This window comes from Apus apus, chromosome 2 (genome assembly GCF_020740795.1).
Source record: "Apus apus isolate bApuApu2 chromosome 2, bApuApu2.pri.cur, whole genome shotgun sequence".
NCBI classification, from domain to species: domain Eukaryota; kingdom Metazoa; phylum Chordata; class Aves; order Apodiformes; family Apodidae; genus Apus; species Apus apus.
This window is the reverse complement of record NC_067283.1, coordinates 72,766,127-72,778,198: the sequence shown is the minus strand read 5'-3', so window position 1 is coordinate 72,778,198 and position 12,072 is coordinate 72,766,127. Positions and strand designations below refer to the sequence as shown.

The following is a 12,072-nucleotide window of genomic DNA, read 5'->3' as shown; positions in this document are numbered from 1 at the left end:
TGAAGTTCCCATTTTCAGGTGTATTGCTGTTTTGAAAAGAACTCATTGAACAAACCTGTTGATATGAAAAACACCTAAATAAAACTTTCCCAGGCAATTCAGCTGGGCTGTGGCTTTTTAAAGGAAATCACGCTGCTGTTGCAGCTTTGGGAAAGGTCCTAGGAATTCCCTGCAGGCTATGCAGTATTGTGGCCTGCCCTTTGCATGGCTGCACGGTTTTTGGTTCCTTTTCACAGCCTTCTTGTTTCTCCCCTCTCCCTTCCCTACTCCTTGTGCCAGAGCATTACCAGATGAGTGTGCTGGAGTCTGCTCCTGTCAGCTCCACCGTGGGCCGTGTGGTGGCTAAAGACCTGGATGAGGGCATTAATGCAGAGATGAAATACAGCCTGGTGGATGGAGATGGACTGGATGTCTTCGACATTAACACTGATCCTAGTTATCAAGTTGGCATCATAACTGTGAGAAAGGTAGTAAAGTTTCCTTTTTTATAGTAATTTATATGGCTATCAGCCCTGATTACGTTTTATGTGTGCTGTAGTCCCTTTTGCCTGTAAAATCTTGGCTTCTATTGCACGACAGTAGCCCCTTTCCTGCTATAAACCACCATTTCTTTAACATTCATTGCTAAAATATGAAAGCAGACTGCATTCCTAGGAGCAATCTTTTAAAAGTGGGGACAGCATTAGCATAAACATGTCTTTTCCCACTGAAGGAATGATCTGATTCACTATTCATCTATTTAAATATTCTCTGTAGCTTAATTATCCTACAATGCAAGAAATTAGATCAATATTTGCATTTGAACTGTACACATTTTTCACTCCAGTGTCCCACAAACAATAATAAAGCATGCCTTAGAATTATTTATAAACCAATAAAACCAAGGCACTTTTTTTTTTAATTGCTGCTTGAAGATCCATAAATGCTAATTAGGTTAGAAGAAGCTGTCTCAAAAATGGCAGCTGTGAAACTCCTAGTGCTCTGTACCGCAGGCTATGCAGGAAGACATAGAGTATTTTGCTTAGACTGCCTGCTATAGGATATTTATTCTACAGTCTTACATAAATGCTAGAAGTTCAACCCTGTTTCTAGGTTATGAAATTGTAACCGTGTTTCTGCCTAAGCATATCTAGTGTACTAATAAGGAAGTATAGTCTCCATTTAAATAGCCTGGGACTACATTGTGCACTAAAATGGAACAACACATGGGAGAGATTTGACCCTGCAAACCTCGATGCCCTACAGCAAAGCATTTAAGCATGTATTTATGGTCACCTTTCTCCAGCTCTTGTTTATGCACACTAGTCCCTAAAGTTAAACATGTTTGCTGGAATGAAATAGATGTTGAATGCAAACTCTAACACAATTTTTCACTCATTTGTTAATGAAAGAAAATAGTTTATTTGGAGTATATGTTTCAATAAGCTTAACTTTTGTTATTATGAATACAGGTTTACTAGATGTTCACATATGTCAGCAGGAGGAGGAGGAGTAATAAAAAACTTATGGCATCAATCATACTAGATATGTACTGGCATCAGGTGCATAGTACTCAATGCATCTAGCGTGCATAAATGTTTATAAAATTCTGCATATGCTTGTAGCTTTTTGTAATGTTATGCTTATCAATAGCCAAACATTAGGAAACTTGTCCTTTGGATCCACTCAACTAAAAAAAATTTAAAATGAGCCCTCCTGCCCAGCTGCTGCCCCCTCACTCACTTTTTCACAGCAGTTCTTGCTAAATCCCACCTACAACATGTGCCTGTCTCAGCACCAGGGGAAGGGAGAATGAGGACAAGGAGAGATTGCCATGGGGTACCTCTCCTTTTGGCTGTGTTTTGCAGCAAGCTCAGTTTGCTTGCCCTCCCCATGGGACCAGGGTTGGAAGGAGGCTTCAAAGCACCTGTGGAAGAAAAATGTAATGAGAGGGGCAGCAATGAGGAGGCATTGGCACATGAGAGGATCAGGAGGGAAAGCCATGGTTGGCGATGAAGAAATCCAAGGCAAACTGAGGGGGTCTGCATCCAGGAGCATAAATAATGTGCTGGCCTTGCACACTTGCTTTATTTTTTTCATTTTTCTACCTTGATCATCCAAAGTGATGATGTCTTTTCCGAAGGTAGTTTGGTTTCATGGCTATTAAGTGTTTCTGTGGTTTAACTGCTTTTTTTATAACTTAGCTTTTTAGTGTACATGCAATGTTCCTCACAATTTTCTTCACATGAAAAACTGTGAAATATTATTACTTCTTTCTTAATATGTGTTTAGGCAGCTTTGCACTGCACATTCCTTACCAGATGGACAATAAGTGTTGCTTGGTCATGTGAATATATTTTATTGCTATTTTTACAATGCATAAATATGCAATGGGTAGACCATAATGACTCTGCAGTAATGGGTAATATGTTTGTAGACCTAGCTAAATCCTTGCTGACAAGTGCTACGCCTGCAGTAGTCACTGATTTACAGGGTGTAATTAAGGGCAGCCGGAGCAAGTTTCAGATCATCTGTTTGTACCTGCTGCCACAGGTTGCACAGTTCATGCTGTGTCACTGCACAGCATCTCCAGTAATACTCTACTGTCATCTCCCCCAGCACAAGAAAACCAGTTCCCATTCCAGTCTTCATTCCTCACCTTCATGTAGTTAATGCTGAGTGAATTCTAGTTTTTGTAATTTCAAGAACTCCAGTCTTTCATCAGGCATTCACATGCAGAGCCTCAGTACTGGTAATTTTACTGTGAAAGCATGAGGTTTTTTACATCACTGCCATGTTTCCACTTCTGAAGAAAGAAGCTGTTGTGGCAGTAGACAGGTACCGAAGCTTTCTCTGAATTCAGGGGGCCCATAGTATACAACCCTGCCATGCCTGAGCATGTGAAACTTTTGCTGATATTGCTTACAGTAATATACATCTCATGGCTGCAGAATTGCCCAGCTGCACGATTGAGCAGGGCAGAAAAGAGATGAGTTATGACTGGCCAAGGAGGACTTCACTGCTGCAGAAATTATTTTCACTCCTTTGACTTCTGGTTGTTTTGACATCTTCCTCCCTCTTTGTACTTCTGCCCATCTCCCTGCTCCTGTCTAGTGGTAGGTCTTCAAAAAGAAAGAGCTGAATAGGAAAAACAAAGGCACTGGATGGGAACAGCAGTGATCTCATTGGAATCTGATCAGCTGAACCTTTGTGTGGTAGTTCCACACACGATGCTCAAATCCCTATGTACGAATAAAATCACATGTTTTGAAAGCCATTCATGCAATAAAAAGCAGTATGTCCCACTGGGCGATCCTGAGAATTGGGCTATTTCTTTCCCGGTACAAACTTTGTCTTGCTCAGGACCTGTGCCAGCTAATGGGATCCATTTGTGCTGGTTTTCAGCATTACAACTTTTCTGATTATACAAGTAAAGAGCTGTGACCATTTAATAGCAGCGGGATGGCTTACAACTTCTGACTACAATTTGGGAAGTATGACTGTGTCGTCTGTAAGGTGTCCTTCATCTGTTAAAAATTATCTGTGTCTTTTGGAATGATCCTTCCATGCTGTCATTCTGGTATGTCAGATGCTTTTAGTTATCTCTTACTGAGACCAGTAAATTACACGTTAGATAAGGAATTCTCCTTTTAGTTCTAAGCAGGTTTTGAGAGGCTCTATTTCCTTCAGGGACCTGTGAAAAGAAGAGGGAAGAGCAATGAAAAAATCTATTTATTGAGAGGTTCAGTGTAAGCATTAATTATTTCTATATCCATGTTCACCAAATAAATAGTCTTATCTAGATAGGAAATCAAATTCATGAAACTACTCACAGAGGAATATGGCCCCCATTTATCCATTATCATTGGGGGTGAGGGGGGAAAGCCATTCTCACTCCCAATTAATACTTGAACACCTGAGTATTTTATATAAGGTTAAAGAGGTCAGGGGTAGCTCACAGGGCTTTGAAATTGAACTGTTCTCTAGACAGGAAAGAGATTCAAATACTAGCTCTCAGCACTTCTGGACTGTGAACCTGTTTTTAAAACACTTACTGGGGAGGTGAAAAAAAAAACCACTTCTAGGAAGGACGGATTACTGATACAAAATGGGGCAGAATCCCACAGGAGAGATTGACCTGTTCCCTGTTCTCACTGGAGCCCTTTAGCAGCTTAGCAAAGTACTCTAGAGACAAGACTTCAATCTCCTCTGGAAGAAAAGGAGATACTAGCTGGGGCCTCCACCTAATGTGTGAGCATCCTTGTCCCTGCTACCATTTTTGAGAAACCAACTCTTTGTATCTTTACCTTATATTCAGGTGCTCCCACGCTGTCTGCTTCTGCCGGTATTTCACTCGTGTGGTGGTGTGGCCACTTTCATTTCAGCAAGAAGAATGAAATAATGTGTATTCTGAAGGGATCTGCAAATATTTCCTCTGGCTTTTTCAGTTCAACTGACAAATTAAAAAGGAAAAAAAAAAAAAATCAAGAAAATATTAAGACAGTGCTATTTCTTATACTGCTGTCACTCACTGCAAATACTTATCCTTGCTACCCTTATGATTAAAAATCATAGTAAATATTTATCTTTAAAAAGAAGCATCATTTGTTATCAGAGGTCATCTTTTACTTTTAAAAAATAAAATCATGTAGCCTAAATCATATGACTCGGTGTGCCTAATGCTATTTTTTTTTTTTTTCCTCAGCCTTTAAGCTTCGAGAGCAAGAAAAGCTACACCTTGAAAGTAGAGGGTGCCAACCCCCACCTGGAAATGAGGTTCCTGAACCTGGGTCCCTTCCGTGACACTACCACTGTCCATATCACAGTAGAGGATGTGGATGAACCTCCTGTGTTTGAGCCCAGCGTATACGTTGTGGAAGTGCCCGAGGACGTGGAGATTGGAACCACCATACAGATCATTTCTGCCAAGGACCCTGACGTGACCAACAACTCCATCAGGTCTGTCCCCTGTTTGCGTGTCCCCCCGGGAGCGCTCCCTGGTACGTCCAGCAGGTGGGGCGGTGCTGGGGCTGAAACAGCCCAGGTGGGAGGCTCTCTGTTTCTTTTCGCCTGGGGTAGTCGCCATTCGGTTTAGTCAAACCAGATCTCACACACCGAGGGGCTCTGGTACAATTGCCAAAGTTATGCAGGAGCTCATCCTTGTCTTTTCTGTGGTGTGGAGAACGTCTGCATCTAGCATCGCAATGAACTGGTCAGGCATGTCCTGATAGTGTACATTAAAAACGAAGCCCAGACTCTCGAGCCTTTGCTGGCACAAAGCCTGACAGCATCGCTGAGAATCTGCTGCCTTACCGAGGGGAAGGTAATCAACTTGCTTCTCCTCTCTCCTCCTTCTGTTTCAAAGCCTGCTTTTGCCAACAGCTCGAATACATAGCTACATTTGGAGTAGATAGAATGCATACTAATAAATATTCATGAACCAATACATTATATAGTGTCTGGTCAAAGCTGCAGAGCTAGATATTCCCATAAGGAGTTAAGAAAGGCAAAGATGTGTTTACAACCACAGGAGCTTCGGAGCTGCAACTCTGCAAGGAGCCAAAGGAACAGATTTGTGTGGTCACGGTGCTCTTCCATAGTGAATTCCCAGTCTGCCCACTTTATCAGAGAAGACTGTTTTTCTCTGAGGCCAGCCCACATACTAATTTTCACAACCTGCAGAAGCTCAAAGTGACTGAAAGTTAGTCCAGCAGGTCAGCTGCTTCTCTTATCTGAGAAACACTTTGGATGCTGAGCTGCTGTTTCCCTAACCTTGCATCAGTCCAGCTTCTGAATAGTTTGCTTCCAGGAACAGTCCTGGAAAATACAGGAGGGAGTCAAAAGGCCAAGTATTTGGAGTTTTTAAAGAAAGTGAAATCCATGTGAGCAACTCTGTGGGCTTCAGCTAGGAGATGTGAGCAGACACATCTCCTATTCTTAATTATATTGCTTTCTGTGTTGTTCCTCTAGTTATATTTTTCGTCTCTGATACCTTATATATACCTGTCTTTTCTACCTATAAGTTTACCGTACTTCTCATGACATTGTCTCAAATTCTTCAATGAAACTAAGTATTATACTATCTGCAGCACAATTTCATTATCCTAAACTTCCCACATCCTATTTTGCTGATGACTGTCTAGCATTATCCAAACACAGCAGTGCTAACCAGCTGAAAACAGTGTAAGAATAATTCTGCAGACTATCAGAGGGTAGAAGTGTTTGTTATTATTTTTAACCAGGTTTTTCTTAGTTTTCTTCAGAGTTTTCCGGTGACTACCTTGATGAAAAAGCAATCTCTAATGCACAGAAAGCATTACCAAAGATGTACTTAAAAAACCCAAAACAGTTACAAAAGTGCACAGATTTCTTTGTAACTCTGCTTCCTTCCAGCTTCCTTCCTCCTTTTCTTCCCATCTGACTCTCTTCTCACTTCCCTTCCTTTTCCCTCCTTACTACCTTCCTCCCCCCCACCTTGCATGCACAAACATAAATGATTGGGAAAAACAGGGTAAAAAAAGGGTAAATATCAGTTGTGATGCTACCTAAAATGCAAATGGTAGGAAGTGGTTCTCCTTATGTAGACTCCCCTGTCCGTGCCAGCTCTATGCATTATCCATCTGGCAATGTTTTAGGCTTGCCCTGCATCCACTTTGCCCAGAACAAGGCAAGATAGGAAAACCAAAATCCCAGATACACATTTTGTTAGACAAGATTACATCTATCTGAAATTATAACTGTGATCTGATCCCTATTTTTGCCATTTTTTCAAGTATAGAAAAGCCAGGACATGTTTCAGCAGGGCTCACTAAACACAGGGCAACTCTCAAATCCACATTTTACCAGCATCCAGTATCTGGGCTCCCACACCATGAAATTCTGATTGCTGGAAATATGCCATGATTGTCATTAAGTGATTCAGGAAGATTACCTAAAGAGTACAACAGAAACAAGTATGAAGGAGCAGGTATAATTAACAGGAGAACTTACATAGAGATTCGAGACAAAGACTCCACCTGTGCCTCTTGACACCTTTGATTAATACCACACCAATTACAAGGCCATATTCAATTTCAGATACTCGTTGGCCTTAAACTGTCAGCGAGAAATTCTTTTTATAGCCCTCATACAAGAATAATTATTATAGCAAAATATAGCAACACTCGTACTTACTTCCTAAATAAATCAAGTCCCTCAGAAATCTTTTCATTTAAGAAGAGATGGTAAAGATTGGGAGGAAAAGGAAGCAAACCTAAAATCCCAACCTCTTTGATTTTTCTGGAAAAAAAGAAAAAGTGTAAAAGAGTTTTTTTAACAACATAGCTTATATCAGAGTTTAATAGGTGTCTATATAAAGATCAGGCTGGCATGCTCATTCCAGTGAATGCATTTGTGCTGAAAAGAGAAAATTCAGAAGAACAAGCCCTGTTCAACATCCGTTAGGACTAATGCTTTCAATTCCTGCCAACTTCAAAGAAATAACCAACAAAAACGAGAGTAAGTTTGGGATCTGTTCTAGGCTGTGGCATTTATGTAGGGCCATGTGTGGCTTTTTCCAAAGGACCTCTTACCATGCTAACATAGTTAACGAGGAAGGCAACCCGTACAAACTGCTGTTAAGATCAAGGTGATGCATATGAAGGGTACTGAGTGTTTTACACACCCTGCAAAAAGGTCCCTCTTAGTACAGCAGTGACAGCTGTCAATCAGATGCCTCCCTGTCGAAGTTTTCTGGCCTGCAGGTACCATCAGACTCCCCTGCTCACTGGTGTAAGAAGCTTGTTTCCAGCATTAAACTGACATGATATTGATCAGGCAGGTTCAATAATTATGAGGAATCAGCCTCACAGAGGGAGCTATTTTTCTGGCTGGATGGTATGAGAAAGCTGGTCATCGTCCCCCTTGCATTAATATGGCTCAATCACTAGGGTGGTCCAGGATGCAGGTGAAGTTTGTTCCACTGAAGGAGGAGAGAACAGAAAAGCACAAGGAAGGGGAACAGTTCCTCCTTGTCAGCCTAGGTGCCCAGAGCATGAGCTGATGTAAAGTAATTTTCATCCTGTCTGGATTGTGCCCAAGGAAAAGACATAATTATTTTGCTTAGAAAAAGAAGAAATTACACTCTATGAAGAAGTTACCCTCCTCTGTGACAGATTTCTTCTCTGGAAAGTAATGTTCCTCTGCTGAGCTGTACTTTGCTTTGAGGTTTCTTCCTCTAAATCTTCCTGTCTTCCAGCTCCATCCAAGTAGTACTCACTGTTAAATGCTGTTAGCCACACGAAGTCCCAGTTTTTCAAACATCTTACGCTGTACCTATACAAGTCAATGAAGCACACAGCCAGGTTGCAGAAGAATGTGGATCTGCTATGTATGGCAGCATTCCCATTGCTGGGGCACTTCATAGACTGTAACAGAGTTTCCACAAGGGTTGCATAATATTTTTAATATGTACTCTTGCAGATACTCAATTGACAGGAGCAGCGATCCTGGGCGGTTCTTTTATGTCGACATTGCCTCAGGAGCACTGATGACTGCGAGACCTCTTGACCGGGAGGACATTTCTTGGCACAACATCACTGTGCTGGCCATGGAGCTGAGTAAGGAGAACACAGACTGTACACAGATTAAAGAGATACAATAGACAAAGCAGGCTGAGATATCTGAGTTCAGCAATTCACATGCTCTTATGCACTGAGTGGGAAGTCGTATTAACTGAATTACTCTTCTGACATCAACAAGGGAAGGTTGCATGTTATTTATTTTTATGCTGCTTTTCACAGTGGTGGGAAGAGTAGAGGATGGCAATCAAATGCAGAATGCTGCTTTTTCGATTCATTTGTATTCCAGGGATTTATTTAAAACTCTTCCTGCTACCTTTCTGCAAGAGCTCTATCTCTTCAGAAGGGCTGGGCAGCTAAAGCAGACACTGCAAAGGTTGCACAGTTGCCAGACCTGCCAGTGTTACCTGGCAGGACTGTGTGGTGCAAGGACTGGTAGGCAGGAATGATCCTACACTGCTAGGTAACTAGTTGAAATCTGCTCTGTTTCAGCAGCAAGTAAATGGCATCACCATCTGCTTGCTGCCTAAATAATTTGGGACAGAGTGCCTTGGGATCTTCTCATATGCTGAAGGCATTATACTTTTGGGTTTTACAATGAGCTAAAACTCAGTTCATGATTCATCCATGCCAGGTATTTACCCAAGCTATGCCAACAAGGAAATGCCAATCATTTCATAGTGTCAGTATGAAAAGTTTAGCTGAGTTTGAAATACTAACAGAAGTGAGCTTCATAAAGTAGCTGGGGATATATAAGCAAATAAAAGAAAAGATTCACCCAATCTCCACCTGAAATCTCTTTGGTCCACATAGCTTTTGCTCAGTTCATCTGCAGAAGGGCAGCAGCTTTTCCAGAAGCTTGCTGCCAATGGCTGAGTCATTCCTCATGTCTGAGAGAGCTCCTTGCCACATCCAGGCCGTACCAGCGATTTGGGGCAGTTAGAGTAGAAAAAAGTTACAAGGAGCTTACCCAAAATGCAACCAGCCAACTAGAAGTGAGCAAAGGGACTATTTCACAATGCTACAAAGTTGCAGGCCGTTTCAGCAGCACACACCGCCTGTCTGTCCTCTTTTTAGTAGTGAGCGGGATCGGTGACCTAATAGGATCTCACCTTCACCTATTTTGTTGCTAGTTTTATTTTCAGCCACCAATGGGCATTGCAAGTCCATGTAAATCCACATACACAGATGAGTCTGTAAAAGCTGCCCCGGTAGCAGCACCCGAGGGTGAGAGCACCATGAAGGCATGTCTTGCTTTGACTCATCCTCCATCAATCCTCTGTCAATTTTGCACTTGTGCAGTATAATATTTTAATTCAGTGAATATTTTTTAAAATGTCACAGTTGTGCATACCTGAAGAAAGCTCCTAGTTTTAAAAGTTAAAGCGATATTACTAAGAGCATAAATATAGACATTCATTTGTCACAGCAACAGGTTTGTTAGCAAGATATATATGGATATGTGGGAAGCCGAAGGATTATACTGTAAATCAGGGAGAAACAATATAGTTTAAGTGTGTCATCTCAATTATACAATGGGACATGTGTTATGGATACAGTATATTGAATTTTTAAGACAATTTTAGAGTGTAAGAAAATTCTCTATTGTTTATATGAACATACAGTTTCTTGCTAGAAAGGGAGACATATTTGCAGATAAATGCACAAAGTGGTATGACTAAAAAGAAGATGAGAATACTATTTTTCCACAATTTTCTGGGTTTTTATGCAATTTCAAGTCCTCTTAATAAGGAATTCTTTTTTTCTGCTTTAAATTTCGATTTATCATTAAATAAGGAGGGGAAAAAAATGGTGTTATGAGAAAAAAAAAAACAGGAAAGGAAGTAAAAAAAATTATTCTGGGGCCACTTAGTTGGAAACTGTGAAGATATGTGAAATGATGTCTGGATTTACTAGCAAAGAGAGCTAATGAACCAGTGGAAGAGAAATATCACAGATGATGTCATGCAGAATGTAAAATTTTCATTGCAATTTTAAGCTTCAGTGAAAGCTTTTCTGTACAATTTAATGTGTTATTACATTTTAAACCCCTTATACAAAGTATTAAAGACTTGAAGCTATTTTTTAGTTCAAGGAACATAAATTCTGAGCAAAAACATACCTGAACTGCAGAGTTACCACTTTAAACAAGCTCTAAATAACAAGCCTGTCCTTAAAGAGTCCCTTCCTAATTCATGCCACCAGCACCAAGACTCAGTATACAGCATTGCCCAGTTAAAGGACAAAAAACAAAACAAAACAAACAAACAAACAAACAAAAAATCCAAAACAAAACAAACCACAAGCCATTGTTTAAAACTTCTGTTATCCAGAAAGTCCTATTGGACTGAACTAGGATTAAGTCTTTCAAGGAATTTGTTTGAAAAATATGTGATTAGGTGTAAAACCAAGGTAGACAGGACAGCATTTGCAACTTCACTCCAAGTCACACAACCCATAGTCGACCACACTTCCCAATGGGAAGATGTAATTTACCAGAGTTGGTAGTGAAAAAGCAACTTTACCTCTTGAGCAGAGTAAGGAGCAGCCCCTTCTCGTACGTTGCCTTCCTTTATGTTGTTCCCCCTCCTTCCAGACAACCCATCGCAGGTGGGCAGCGTCTCCGTGACAGTGAAAGTCCTGGATGTGAACGACAACGCGCCGGAGTTCGCGAGGTTTTACGAAGCTTTTGTTTGTGAAAACGCCAAAGCAGGGCAGGTGAGAAGCGCCGGCAGCAACACCGGGTGTGCCCTCTAGTAGCAACAAAGAGTAGAAGTGCCCCGGGGTCAGTCCAGTCCAAGTGTGATAGACAAGGCTTACTTTTAAAAGACCCTATTTATAAGAGGCTTAAGCACCCCTGGACCTACAGGAACGGAATATAACATACTACATCAGCTCCACATGGGTGACAAACTGAATCTGTTCTGCTCTGAACTGGAGTTGGTAGACAGTTGTAGCTAACACAGGACTTTGAGGTCTGCACACATTAAACCAGCACCCTCAAGCAAGTGATAATGCTTCTTTGCTTTTCTCCCTTCTAAAACTTCATCAAAGCCCTTCAGCTAGGTCTGTCTGTGCCACAGATAGACATGAGCTCCCTCTTGCTGGAGCTGCTGCAAACTCTGAAGATGATGGCTTGTGAGAAGGTGACCTGGTACTTTGCCACCTAGGGCTCACAATGAGGACTCATGTCTCCTAATGCACCACTAACTAGCATAGTTCAAACACACAGACACAATACTCACGATCTGTGAAGGAGAAATTATGCTAGCAATATCACTGCGTGTTCTCTGAAACTTCTCCTAGCTTGCTGTGAAGCAGAATGAAATGGCTACTCACTACTGGGACAACTCTCCTCACAGCTATCATGTACAGGATCATTTCATCCCACTAATTTCTGGAGGTCCTTAATAATAGGGGAAATAGAAATCATTGGCTAGTCTTTTTCCTGGTTTGAAGGGTGAGTGGTCTCATTAATAAGCTTTTCAAGAAATGCAAGCTAATTTGGACTAGGCTTTCAGTGGAGAGAGCTGAA

The 12,072-nt window shown here is 41.2% G+C and overlaps 1 protein-coding gene across 4 annotated transcripts in view; it reads left to right on the top strand.

Moving 5' to 3' along the window:
* Positions 1-12,072, top strand: part of CDH20 (cadherin 20) — a 120,320-nt gene that overhangs the window by 99,048 nt on the left and 9,200 nt on the right. For 3 of the 4 annotated variants that reach the window (XM_051611843.1, XM_051611845.1, XM_051611844.1), the window contains exons 6-9: positions 280-467; positions 4,685-4,938; positions 8,440-8,576; positions 11,134-11,255. In XM_051611843.1, the coding sequence (XP_051467803.1) occupies positions 280-467; positions 4,685-4,938; positions 8,440-8,576; positions 11,134-11,255 (701 nt within the window). The remainder of the gene's footprint in view (positions 1-279; positions 468-4,684; positions 4,939-8,439; positions 8,577-11,133; positions 11,256-12,072) is intronic. The other variant, XM_051611846.1, reaches the window with a different exon arrangement.